Raw genomic sequence first — 11,353 nt, forward strand, 5'->3', positions numbered from 1 at the left:
AAACGGCCAACTGCTGCATAGAAATATGCCAACACACAAACAGTCATGTTCAAGCCAGTGCATAGAGGGGATAAAGCACTTATGGTAATTGCAAAAAAGTCCATACTACAGTTCAGCAGTGAACCCATCAGAAAACAAAAAAAAGAATAGAAATGCTCAAGCAAGAACAAAAAAATGACTTCCCAACTATATAAAATCCACACACCAGTAAGAGTAAGACAACACCACGAAAATTATTGAACTCAGTCCCAAACAACCAACAGGCAAACTAAACCAGAATCGACAAGCCTTTGGCAGACAATTTTAGTGAGTCCAAATATAGCATTACATTTCTAAATAATCCACAAAATATATTATATGGTACGTTTGTTTTAAATACTGGGTAACCAATTCCGCAGATCCGATTCTAATAATGCCTTAGCCAATGAGCAGGATGGGCCAAGCTGAACAAATGATGGTGGATCGCTGGCATAACACAACAGTGTTTGAGAAAGCAACAATTAATGTCACTAACTCATGCTCGCACAGTATCAAGGGCCTATATCAGACTATCATCTATGGAGCAAAACAAAGTTCTCAAGTTTTTCTGGGATGTGCCCTTGGTAACCTATGCAATGATTCACAATGACACGGGCTGCAAGACACTTCAGTGTAGTATGGTTGATGGGTTGGATCAAGTTCTTTGCCATTTCCTTCTCATCCAGCAAGTCAATAGCAGTTTGTTTATGTAAGTTTGTGGCATCAAAATGTGAACCTGACTTGATGAGAAGATTCATGATGTCAGGGTGGTTGTTCAGTGCAGATATGTGCAAAGGGCTGTTGTCATCAGAGTCTCTAGCATTTACGTCAGCACCACATTCCACTAGTATCGCAGTGACTTGCAAAGAGGGAAATTTGCAAACTGGGTAGCGACCCACACACGTGGTGTTCTTATCAACCGCAAGGTGAAGTGGGCTAAAGTTATTCTTTCCTCTCGGATGTAGCTTAAGAAATTGATATATAGTCTGTTTCTTAAAATGATCTTGTTCAGCACTACAAGGAACTTTCTCCAGCAAGCAAATTAAATGTAAAATAATGGAAAGGGCTTTGTTGAGCTGTATTTGGTCAGGTGGACACTGAGTTTGTTTGATGGCACGCTCTATTTCGAGGACACTTTTGCACAGTATACCCATTAGATCATCAAATGTGACTGTTGTGCCCAGCAGGCCTTTTGCCCTGTCCTGCAGCATGAAGGAAAAGAGTTCTGCAAACGATAGGAGACTGCTGGCAGTCATAGGGCTCAATGGGTCCAAATTGCTCTGCTGCATGTCCAAAGCATACTTCCACAGGTTGATGCATCGTTTAAAGTTTCCAGAGTCTGCATAGACAGCTCCTCTATACCGAATGTAGTACGATGTATCAGGGTGAGAAGGGCCAAGAATACGTTCTCTAATTAACAACGCCTGCATTCTCATCTCATCAGGGTCTGCAATAAGGTTTTCTAGCTCTTTAGCACTGTTCACCTCCTTGGCATAATCATAAGCCATTATTAACGTTTGTGGCACAGGTTTGCTGAGGATATTAGTCCTATCACTGTACCTCATATCCATAGCTCTTTTCCAGTATTTCAAAGCACCAAGCAAATCTCTCTTTTTGTCCACAAATGTGGCACCTAGGAGTTCCAATGCATTGATGCGTTCGGCTTTGCTTGTTTCAGCATGTTGGGTCAAAAAGTCAACAATGTTGGTGTGGCCTGTAACGCTAGCTGAGAGAAGTGGAGTCATACCATAGCCATCTTTTTCCATCTTCGCACAATATTTGAGAAGCATCTTCATGATTTCCAAGCTACCAGATTCTGCACAATCATGCAAGGCCGTGTTTCCTGTGGAAAGAAAGAAAGCAATGATCATGCATGCTATGATGCATTTTTTGAGCAAAATTACATCTATTAAAGGAAAGGTTCTTATTTGAACCTCAGTTCAATTATCTAAAATGCTAGTTGTTAAAATTAGGGTGATAAATTCACACAAAAGCAGGTATGCAAATGGAAAAATACTCAACTATGCCATTTATGTGCCAAAAGGGCAAAAATTTTATTAGTCACTTGGATAATCTTCATATTTGCATTTAAGAGAAATAATTAGACTTGAATATGCAGCTTTGTGTAGTTACCAACTCCAAATGCACAGTAGTTCTGCAAGGGTTATTCAAGAGGATTATTCATACCTTGAATAGCTATAAGCATTGTTCATACTTCACCTGCATACTGCTCAATTATTTTAAAAGCAATAGTATGTAATGTAGTTTTTTCTTCAGAAAGTAGGCAGATTAGGGGCTTTACAGCACAGTGGCAGCTAGGTTTTAGCATGCCAAAATAGCAGCGCATGTATTCAGCAACTGTCTCTGTCCAGTCTGTTTAAGCATAACTTTCAGCCAGCACCCAAGTCTCTCTAAGATGACATTCATTAAATCTCAGAGATTTAAGATCTCAGAGCGCTGTTTCACATAGTAACCACTCTCTCTCCAAAGACACGGTAGAAAGAAAAACCAGCACACCCTCCTCTAATAAGTTTTATGTAAACAGTGAAGAGGCCAAAGGTTGTGCTATGTGATCACATATCCATAGTTCCCTTTGTCAGTCTGAAGTAGCCACAAACCAAAAACAGCCCAATTACCACAAAATTATAATACCTGAAAGTAAGCACCTTTCTTTGCTGTGTCACCTGACAGACCCTTTGCAAGCAGATCCTCCAATGGAAAAGTTATCTTGCCACAATCACGTACACAACAGCCCAAGCTGCATCTCTGCAAGTGGATCTGCTTATGGATAGGTGCTCCAGCTTGCCATTTAAAAAAAAACAACTGGGGATCTTCCCCACAAATACATCTGCTTATAATTAGACAATTGGAATGGCAAGTAGAAGTACAAATTTAATTGCCTAATAAATGAAATCATCAAGGTAGCTTAATAGCAGGTACAGGGCCCCCCCCCCCATGAACCCATGGATCCTGTATCCATGGTTTCATATATCTCTGGGTCCACAGGGCCTCCTTGCCTCTAGAGGGTTTTCTGAAGTCCTTCCAGGGCTTCCCAATGCCTTATAAGGCATTAAAAACTTCACTTCCTATTTCCCTCTGAAAACCAGAAGTGGCATTTTTTTCAGCGATTTCAGCCACTCTGAGGCCTGCAGAAAGCTGCCAGCTGCCTCTGTGGACCTCAGAAGACCTCTGGAGATGAGGGGAGCCCAGCTCCCCTCGCCTTTGGAGGGTGGGGGCATCCCTCTTATCCATGGTTTCACTTAACCACAGGGAGGGGTTCTGAAACAGAACCCACACAGGTACCGGGGCATGCCTGTATATTCTTTTTCAGGGCAGGTACTCTATTTGCTGCTTGACAGGCTGTTTACTCATGTGTAGACATATTAGCATGCCAATTGAAACAGCAGGCTTAGAGTCCTTACTCACATACAGGTCATCTCGTGGGTGCCTTCTCAAGTAACAAATAAATAGCGAGACAATCTAGTGTTGCTCTGCTATTATTCCAAGTACCTTTCTTAAGAAAGAAAGCAATTTAACTGTCACAACTTTCTAGAACATTTTGCAATGAAACTATTTTGAAATACATGGCAAAAAACAACAACTCATGCCTGTGTTTCATCTCACCCTCTTTGCCTGATCTGCAGTATCTCAGGATTCTTACAAGCATTCAAACTGCTGATAAGGCTTTCAACAAAAGAATACTTGAACGCCTTCTGAGGCCCATAAGCCAGGAAGAACCAAAACCACTGCAGAACAGTGCCCAGGACACAAACTGTCCAACCAACCCAGAAAGACACCATGACAGATTGTGACAAAAACCAGAGAGCTTCAGTAGGAGCAGTGGGACACACTCCCCTATCCAGGCCTGGCAGAGATCATCCACCAGGTTGAACTAAGCTGTTTCTGTCTCAAAGCCAGGCCTGAAACCAGACTGAAAGGGATCTAGATCATCTGTTTCATCCAAGACACCTTGGAACTGAGACAGCACCACTCAATCACCTTGCCCAGAAATGGGAGGTTATAAACTTGCCACAGCTCTCCAAAACAGTGTAATCCAGGGAGGGTTTCTTCAGGGAATGAATCACAGTCTGTTTTAAAGCAATTAGTAGCACCCGAACCATCAAAGATGGATTAACAACCCGCCTGTCTACTTGGCCAGTTCCTCCTGAGCAGATGTAAAAGCCCAAGCTGGGCAAGTGGAAAGCATCATGCTCCAAAGGATCCTGTCCACATCCTCAGATCATACAATCCCAAACAACTGAACCAACAGGTTCCATGGAAATACTGACAAGCAATTCTGCAAGAAGGGTTCCCTGGAACTTTAATTGAATAATGAATCAGCAAAATTAATCACCTCAGGCAGATTTATCTGACATCTACAGGTTGCAGCTATTCCTTAATATAGAAAGATAATGAAAAAATAGTTGTTTCTCTAAATCTGAAGCTACTACAACTGTACCTTTAGAAATCAGAGTGCTTCGCTGAACTCATAAAAAACGTAAAGACAATCATCAGGAAACAATGATGGAATCTGAATCAGCAGCAACGAACCAGAGGTCTTGGGATCATGGTAGACAGTGCCATGAAAAGTCAATTCAGTATATAGTAGCTGCGAGAAAGGCAAACTCTATGCTAGAAATCATTAGGAAAGGGATTAAAAAAACCCAGCTAACTTTATAACAATCAAACATAAATCTATAGTGAGGCCCATTTAAAATAGTGCACAGTTCTGGTCACCACATCTCAAAAAGAATATTGTAGAGCTGGAAAAGGTGCAGAAAAAGGTAACCAAAATCCATTAAGGACTGGAGCATCTTCCTAATGAGAAAAGGCTGTATCATTTGAGTTTTTTAACTCCAATCTAGAGAAAAGGTGATTAAGAGGGATATGACTGAAACTTATAAAACTACGCATGGCATGGAAAAAGAAGAAAGAAACTTCTCTCTCTCTCTTGTAACAACTGAACTTGAGGTTATTCAACAAACCAATTTGGAGGAGATTTATGACAGACACAAGGATGAATTTCTTTGCATCACACTTTATAAATTTATGATGGCCACTACCTTACATGGCTTTAAGAGGGTATTAGACAAATTCATGGAGGACCAATAGCTGCCAGTTATGATGGCTACCCCTCCAGATTCAGAAGAAATACACCTGTGAATACCATTTGCTTGGGAGCAATGGTGGGAGAGAGAGGTATTTCCTTCCATCTCCTGCATGTGGGCTTCCCAGAGTCATCTGGATGGCCACTGTGGGACACAGGATGCTGCACTAAATGGGCCTTTGGTCTAACCCAGCCCAGCTTTTGCTGTGTTCTTAAGCCATTTCTGCCCAACGTTGCATATACACAACAGAGATCAAATGTGTACGTCTGTGGGCTGGGTAGAAATGGGTTAAGATACAAGAAACTTATAACAGGCAGGTCATTCTCCATAAATACACATTTATATAGGCTTGAAAACAAAACGATTTAAATAACTAACCTAATATGCCTTGTTACAATTTTGAAGATGTAATCTTTTTCACACAAGACAAGGTTTTTAATGATGAAATTGTGAGCAGATAGGATACCTCCATCCAATTCACATAAATACTGTACTGAAGCACTTAGCAAGCTCCTACATAGTTCCTAGCTCCAGGGTCAGTTTTGGCCTTTAATTATCTTGAACAAGTTCTCCTGCCCTGCAAAATACCCCAGTTTAGTCACTGAATATAGTGATGTGAGTGAAGAAGGGAATAAATTGTTTCTATTAATAAATTTTAATAAAATGATAATTTTTGGAACTGAAAGTATCAATCCTATGTAAAGTTGATTAAAAAGCTGGTAATGGGAAGAATTGACAAGCTAACAACTGCTGATGTACTTGGTTGCTTAAGCCACAACTTTCCCAGCAAGAAAAAGTTCAGTCAAGGGTGAACCACTCCCAAAGTCTCTCCCTCCCATATTCACCACAGTCTGGGAGGGGACACCCTTAACGATTTCCATGAATCTCCACTTGTATAGCTTCAGTTACAAAGGCACCTCACTAAAGCCCTTGACCATGATATGATAACTAAAAAGAACTTACTAAAATGGTGCTAAAAATGTAACATAACTTAATAGGCAGTGGATAGGTTTTGTAGCCTAGTGTCAGTGACAACACTATGCTTCTTCTGGTTATAAAAATAGCATTCCTTTCACATTGCTCTAAGGGCAGAACTTGTGTTTAAATTATGAGTCATTCAGCAACAGAGCTAAGACAGAAAACACCAGAAGTTCACAGACTAAGAATCAGAGTAAGCTGGTCAATAACAACAATGCCTCATACTTATATACTGCTTCAGAGTGCTCAAAGCAATTAACATTAATTAAATTAACATAATCTTTGGGTCTTATTTATAATCAACCTGTAAGGTAGGTTAGTTATTACCATTGCCTTTCTTGTACTGCATATGAGTAACCAACAGGCCAGCTAATGAGTTCATGACAGATGCCAAACAAGGGATTTCCCAATTCACAGCTCAGCGTCTTCACAACAAGCATGCTTTTCACTCATGTTCACACTTCTAATATACAAACAATATACATCAACCAATATATTTAGTACACTATGAGCAAGATCCAGCCAAAGCCAAGTACTTTTAAAATCCATTAGTCTCAATAAACACATGTTTAAATCTGTGCTATTATACCCGATTTTTTCAGACTTCAGGAGGGGGGGGTATCAGATGCATCTGACTTTACCAGAGAAAGCTACACTACAATTAAAAAGCAATAGCATACCCACAACAAAAACAAAAGGACATTCACAGTATAAACCACACAACATTTTGTTGAACAATAGTGTCAACACCATAAGAACAAAGAGGCATATGTCCTAATTCACAGTGCCACTGTCCCCTTATAATTTTTTAAAAATCTGATCACAAGGATAGACAAGTGTTGAATATGTTCTTATTGCAACTAGTAGACCAAAAATGTCAGTTCAGTAACAAGCAATGGTTTGCACAAAATGCTAAGCACCCTCCTTTCCATTTGCAATATTTCCTATCTTAGGCATCACTAATGAACTCCTTCCTTCATGACCAAAAATTTTAGTTTCCACACAATGCAATTTTTAAAAAATGGCATTTGTAGTTTGTACTATGAGAACACACATATATAGGAAATTTGACTTTTATAAATTAAGAGCCCAATCCTATCCAACTTTTCAGCCCAAAGGCAGCCATGCCAACCGGGCGTGTGCTGCATTCTGCAGTGGGGGCAGGTAGTCATAGAGGCCTTGTTCTCTTATCTCAGGAACTGCATTGGGACTGTATCAGTGATGGAAAGTTGGGTAGTACTGGGCCTTGACTTGTTAAGTAGCAAGCGTAAAGAAATGCTGGAAGAACTCACTGACAAAAAACGGCATAGATAGCAAGGCTACTATTAGGTTTACTCTTCTTGGACTCTGAACCTTTGAGTGGTCAGATCAAATGAACATTCGGAATAGAACTTTTTAAAATGGACTCCACTGAAAACTGATACTGAACTCACCTTTGACACTTTTTCTATTTACGTCAGCCCCCTTCTCCAACAAATACTGAGCAATTTCTCTGTGCCCCTTGTAACAAGATATCATAAGGCACGTATGCCCATGACGGTTTGATACTTCCAAATCCGCTTTGTGCTCCACGAGATACTTTACGATTTCCAGGTGGCCATCAAAACAGGCAGCTCTAAGAGGAGTTGAGTTTGTCAAAGTTGTATTGTTGACAGATGCTCCGTGATTTAATAGAGACTGGACCACCTTCAAATGACCAGCAGCTGATGCCGCCCATAATGGTGGAGCACCCTCAATAGTCTCACCATCAAAATTCACAGAGCCACCCACTTCTATGGAAGCACTGCACTGTTCCAGCAGATATTCCACCATGTCAAGGTGCCCATACCGTGCTGCCATAAGAAGGGGTGTGGCACCATTTGTTTTATCAGACATCAGCAAAGCCACCTCTTCTTTAGTCTTGTTTGCCAGCAACTTGGTGAGGAGCCGCAGCTTGCCATCACGAGCTGCATTGAACACGGCTGTCTTAAGATCCATTTAGTATCTTCCTCTCTTAATCTGACTCAACCTTCAGAATCACAGAGTTGAAGAGACAGCACTCACACGCTGTCCCAGGCAGATATGCGTTACCACTGTGCACAGCATGAAGAGTTCACACGTGATCTTTCAAAGTGAATGCTGTGCTCAGAACCTGGAAGAGAAAAAGAGAATAAAAAGTTTAAGGGCTTTTTCTTTCTGTTCTAAACAAACACACTCCAAGAGCAATATGGATGTATTTGCTTAGTTAGACCATTCCTGCACTGTGTGGCCATCTGCTTTCCAGGAAGGAAAACACTGAGGGGTCCAAACATTTTCCACAAAGCACACGTTGGCTTTTGAAGTCACCAAGTGGAAACGGAGTGGTCTCCTGGGTTCAAGGTGCAGCCATGTCCACAGCAGCCCTTTGGGACAAGCTAGATCACACCAGGAGCAGTCAGTAGAGTCCATCTAAGGTTCAGTCCTTTCAGACAAGCTAGATGGACCCTGGATGGTCACCACTGGGTGTCTACAAAACTAATGAAGTATTACTGAAGTCAGGGCAATGACTGGGACATGAATCGGTGCCCGTAATACAGACCACCATGAATCTGTGATCAAACTCAAAAGGGGGAAGCAAGAAAAGTGCCCTCAGCCGGGAGGGCGCCTAAGACTACAATCCTATCCACACTTACCTGGGAGTAAGCCCCACTGACTCTAATGTGACCGAGAGCCCAATCCTATGCTTGTCTACTCAGAAGTAAGTCCCCTCAGAGCTTACTCCCAGGAAAGTGTGGATAGGATGGCAGCCTTACTTCTGAGCAGACAGGCACAGGATTGGGCTCTAAGGCTGCCACCCTACCCACACTTTCCTGGGAGTAAGCGCCATTGGCTGCAATGGGTCTTACTTCTGAGCAGGCATGCCCAGGCTGGGGGTCCGAAGGGCTTGCTCTCCCCCCTTCTCCGCAGCGCCTCTGAAGGCGCGAGTGCGCCCCCGCAGCCCGGACACAGGCACCCCCAGGGCTCAGGCAGCCGCACGGTTCCTCCCCGGGTCTGCACGGCTGCCGCGGGCACGGAGCCACCCAGAGCGCCCTTCGCCTCTCCGCCCCCTTTGTCCTGACTTCTCCCCTGGGAAGCCTCCTCGGGCCAAAACATCCAGCCGGGCTTCGGGCGGGAAGCCGGGGAGGCTCCGAGGTCGGCCAGGCAGGCAGGCAGGCAGGGGGAGACTCCTCGTCCGTCCGCCCCTCACCTGAGCCCTGCACGGTCCTCACTCCGCAGCGGCTCCCACCGCAGCCCCGACCGCTTCGCCGCGCCGGCAGCAGGCAGGACTCGGCGACGCCTGAGAGGGAGGCGAAGGGCGGGGAAGGAGTCGTCTCGCAGGCAGACCCGGTGGAGAGACGGCCGCCTTCCCGGAGGCCCCCTCGGCTTCCTCTCCGCTCCGCTCCGCGCCGCCGCCGCTCACAGTCCCGCTGCGCCCCGTTCCCAGCGCTGCGCCTCCATGACAGGCGCTCCCGCAGCAACGAGCCGTCTCCTCCTCCCGCCCGCCCGCCCGGCGCAACCCCACCCGCTGCTCCCTCCCTCCCGTCAGGCCCGAACGGGGGAAGGCAGCAGCCGCTCACCGCTCCCTCGGCCACAGCGAAGGGGAAGGCGGGCTCGCAAGCTAGGCTGAGAGCGCAGCAGGGAGGCGGCGCTGAGGGAGGCGACTGCCGCTGAGAGTCGGGGAAGCCGCGCAGCGCAGCTCAGCGCCCGGCGACGTTAGCACATAATGCAGGGGGCGGGCGCCGAGCGAGCGCGGCCTATGGAGAGCCGGCTCGGTGGAGGCCGGCTGGGAAAGGAGCGCAGGGGGCGCCCGCCCTGGGAGGCCGAGGGGCCTCATCCTCCTGGCCCTCACCAGCACAGGCGTCCCCGAGAACGGGGGGGGGGGGGGCTCTCGTCTAGACAAGACCGGCAGCGGGGCACTCTAGCCATGCTCAGAAAAGCGCTTCCTTTCAGAGACTTAAAGCACTCTGCACTGGCTCAGAAGCACTGTGGCTCTGAGATACACACAGAGGCGCTGCGTCTTTGAGATGTGTAAGAAGTTGGGTTTTCTTTAGAGAGGAAAGGCATTTTACACTTAGATCCACTGATGATACACTTAGGACAGACAAAAGAAAATATTTCTTTACTCAGCGTGCTGTCAGTCTGTGGAACTCCTTGCCGCAGGGTGTGGTGACAGCATCTGGCCTGGATGCCTTTAAAAGGGGATTGGACAAGTTTCTGGAGGAAAAATCCATTATGGGTTACAAGCCATGATGTGTATGTGCAACCTCCTGATTTTAGCAATGGGCTATGTCAGATGCAAGGGTGGGCACCAGGATGCAGGTCTCTTGTTATCTGGTGTGCTTCCTGGGGCATTTGGTGGGCCGCTGTGAGATACAGGAAGCTGGACTAGATGGGCCTATGGCCTGATCCAGCAGGGCTGTTCTTATATTCTTATCCATGTCTCTTTCTTTTTAGTTTAATATATGTATACTGCGCGCACGCGTGTGTATATATATACACACACACATATATACATGCATATACACACACATATATATACACACACATATACATATATACATACATACACACACATATATACACATACAAACACACACATGCAGTATACATATATTAAACTAAAAACAAAGAGACATGGATCTAAGTGTAAAGTGTAAAATATATATACACGCACACACAAATCAGGCAGATCCAAGGGGGGCCATGGGTGCATGCCCCCCCCCGACTGACACCAGAGGGGAAGGATGTCTACCTGGAAGGATAGGTCTACCTGCCTGGAATAGGTGGAATGGGAGCCCAGGTCTACTTGGCAGGTAGATCTGGGCTCCAAGTCCAGGTGAACCTCAACCACGGAGGACATGAAGTTCAACCCGGAACCCAGGTCCACCTGCCTAGTTGACCTGGGCTCTGGAGTTGGTAGTGCTCATGGCTCCCCTCAAACACTGGATCCATTCATTCCCTTGTAGGAAGGCATTTTGGCTCAAAGTGCCAAAATACTTGGATAGTACATCATTTTAGAAAGGCACATTTGCAAAAGTACTCCAAGAATTTCCGTTTGGCAGCATGTGTATGTAATTGCAATCATGTAAATTTGTGGACTTTACCTTTCCTACCTGTTATGATAGACTAAAATCTTTGTGGAAAGATACTAATTAGTCACTGATGGGGAAGAGTTACTTTTGCCTTGAAGGACTCAGGCAAAGTACAAAAGGGTGGACAGTTGGGACTATCTGCATAGCATCTAGAATAGC

General features: G+C 44.8%; 1 protein-coding gene across 2 annotated transcripts; it reads right to left on the reverse strand.

Moving 5' to 3' along the window:
- Nucleotides 1-289: 289 nt before the first annotated feature.
- Nucleotides 290-9,576, reverse strand: FEM1C (fem-1 homolog C). 2 transcript variants are annotated; one of them, XM_066615215.1, is made up of 3 exons: nucleotides 9,310-9,576; nucleotides 7,538-8,235; nucleotides 290-1,861 (listed from the first exon to the last, which is right to left on the reverse strand). In XM_066615215.1, exons 2-3 carry the CDS (start codon nucleotides 8,079-8,081, stop codon nucleotides 552-554), a joined length of 1,854 nt encoding a protein of 617 aa, XP_066471312.1. In that variant the 5' UTR covers nucleotides 8,082-8,235; nucleotides 9,310-9,576; the 3' UTR covers nucleotides 290-551. The 2 variants fall into 2 exon arrangements, with proteins under 2 accessions (XP_066471312.1, XP_066471313.1); XM_066615216.1 differs by lacking the exon at nucleotides 9,310-9,576 and adding an exon at nucleotides 8,756-8,791.
- Nucleotides 9,577-11,353: the final 1,777 nt, after the last annotated feature.

Source organism: Tiliqua scincoides, chromosome 2 (genome assembly GCF_035046505.1).
Source record: "Tiliqua scincoides isolate rTilSci1 chromosome 2, rTilSci1.hap2, whole genome shotgun sequence".
NCBI classification, from domain to species: Eukaryota; Metazoa; Chordata; class Lepidosauria; order Squamata; family Scincidae; genus Tiliqua; species Tiliqua scincoides.

What these genes read in the sequence shown, in the direction of transcription:
- FEM1C (XM_066615215.1), bottom strand. Translation starts at nt 8,081, where the DNA reads ATGGATCTTAAGACAGCCGTGTTCAATGCAGCTCGTGATGGCAAGCTG. An exon ending in AAATAGAAAAAGTGTCAAAG is followed by an intron (nt 1,862 to 7,537) that starts GTGAGTTCAGTA and finishes TTCTTTCCACAG; the next exon opens with GAAACACGGCCTTGCATGAT.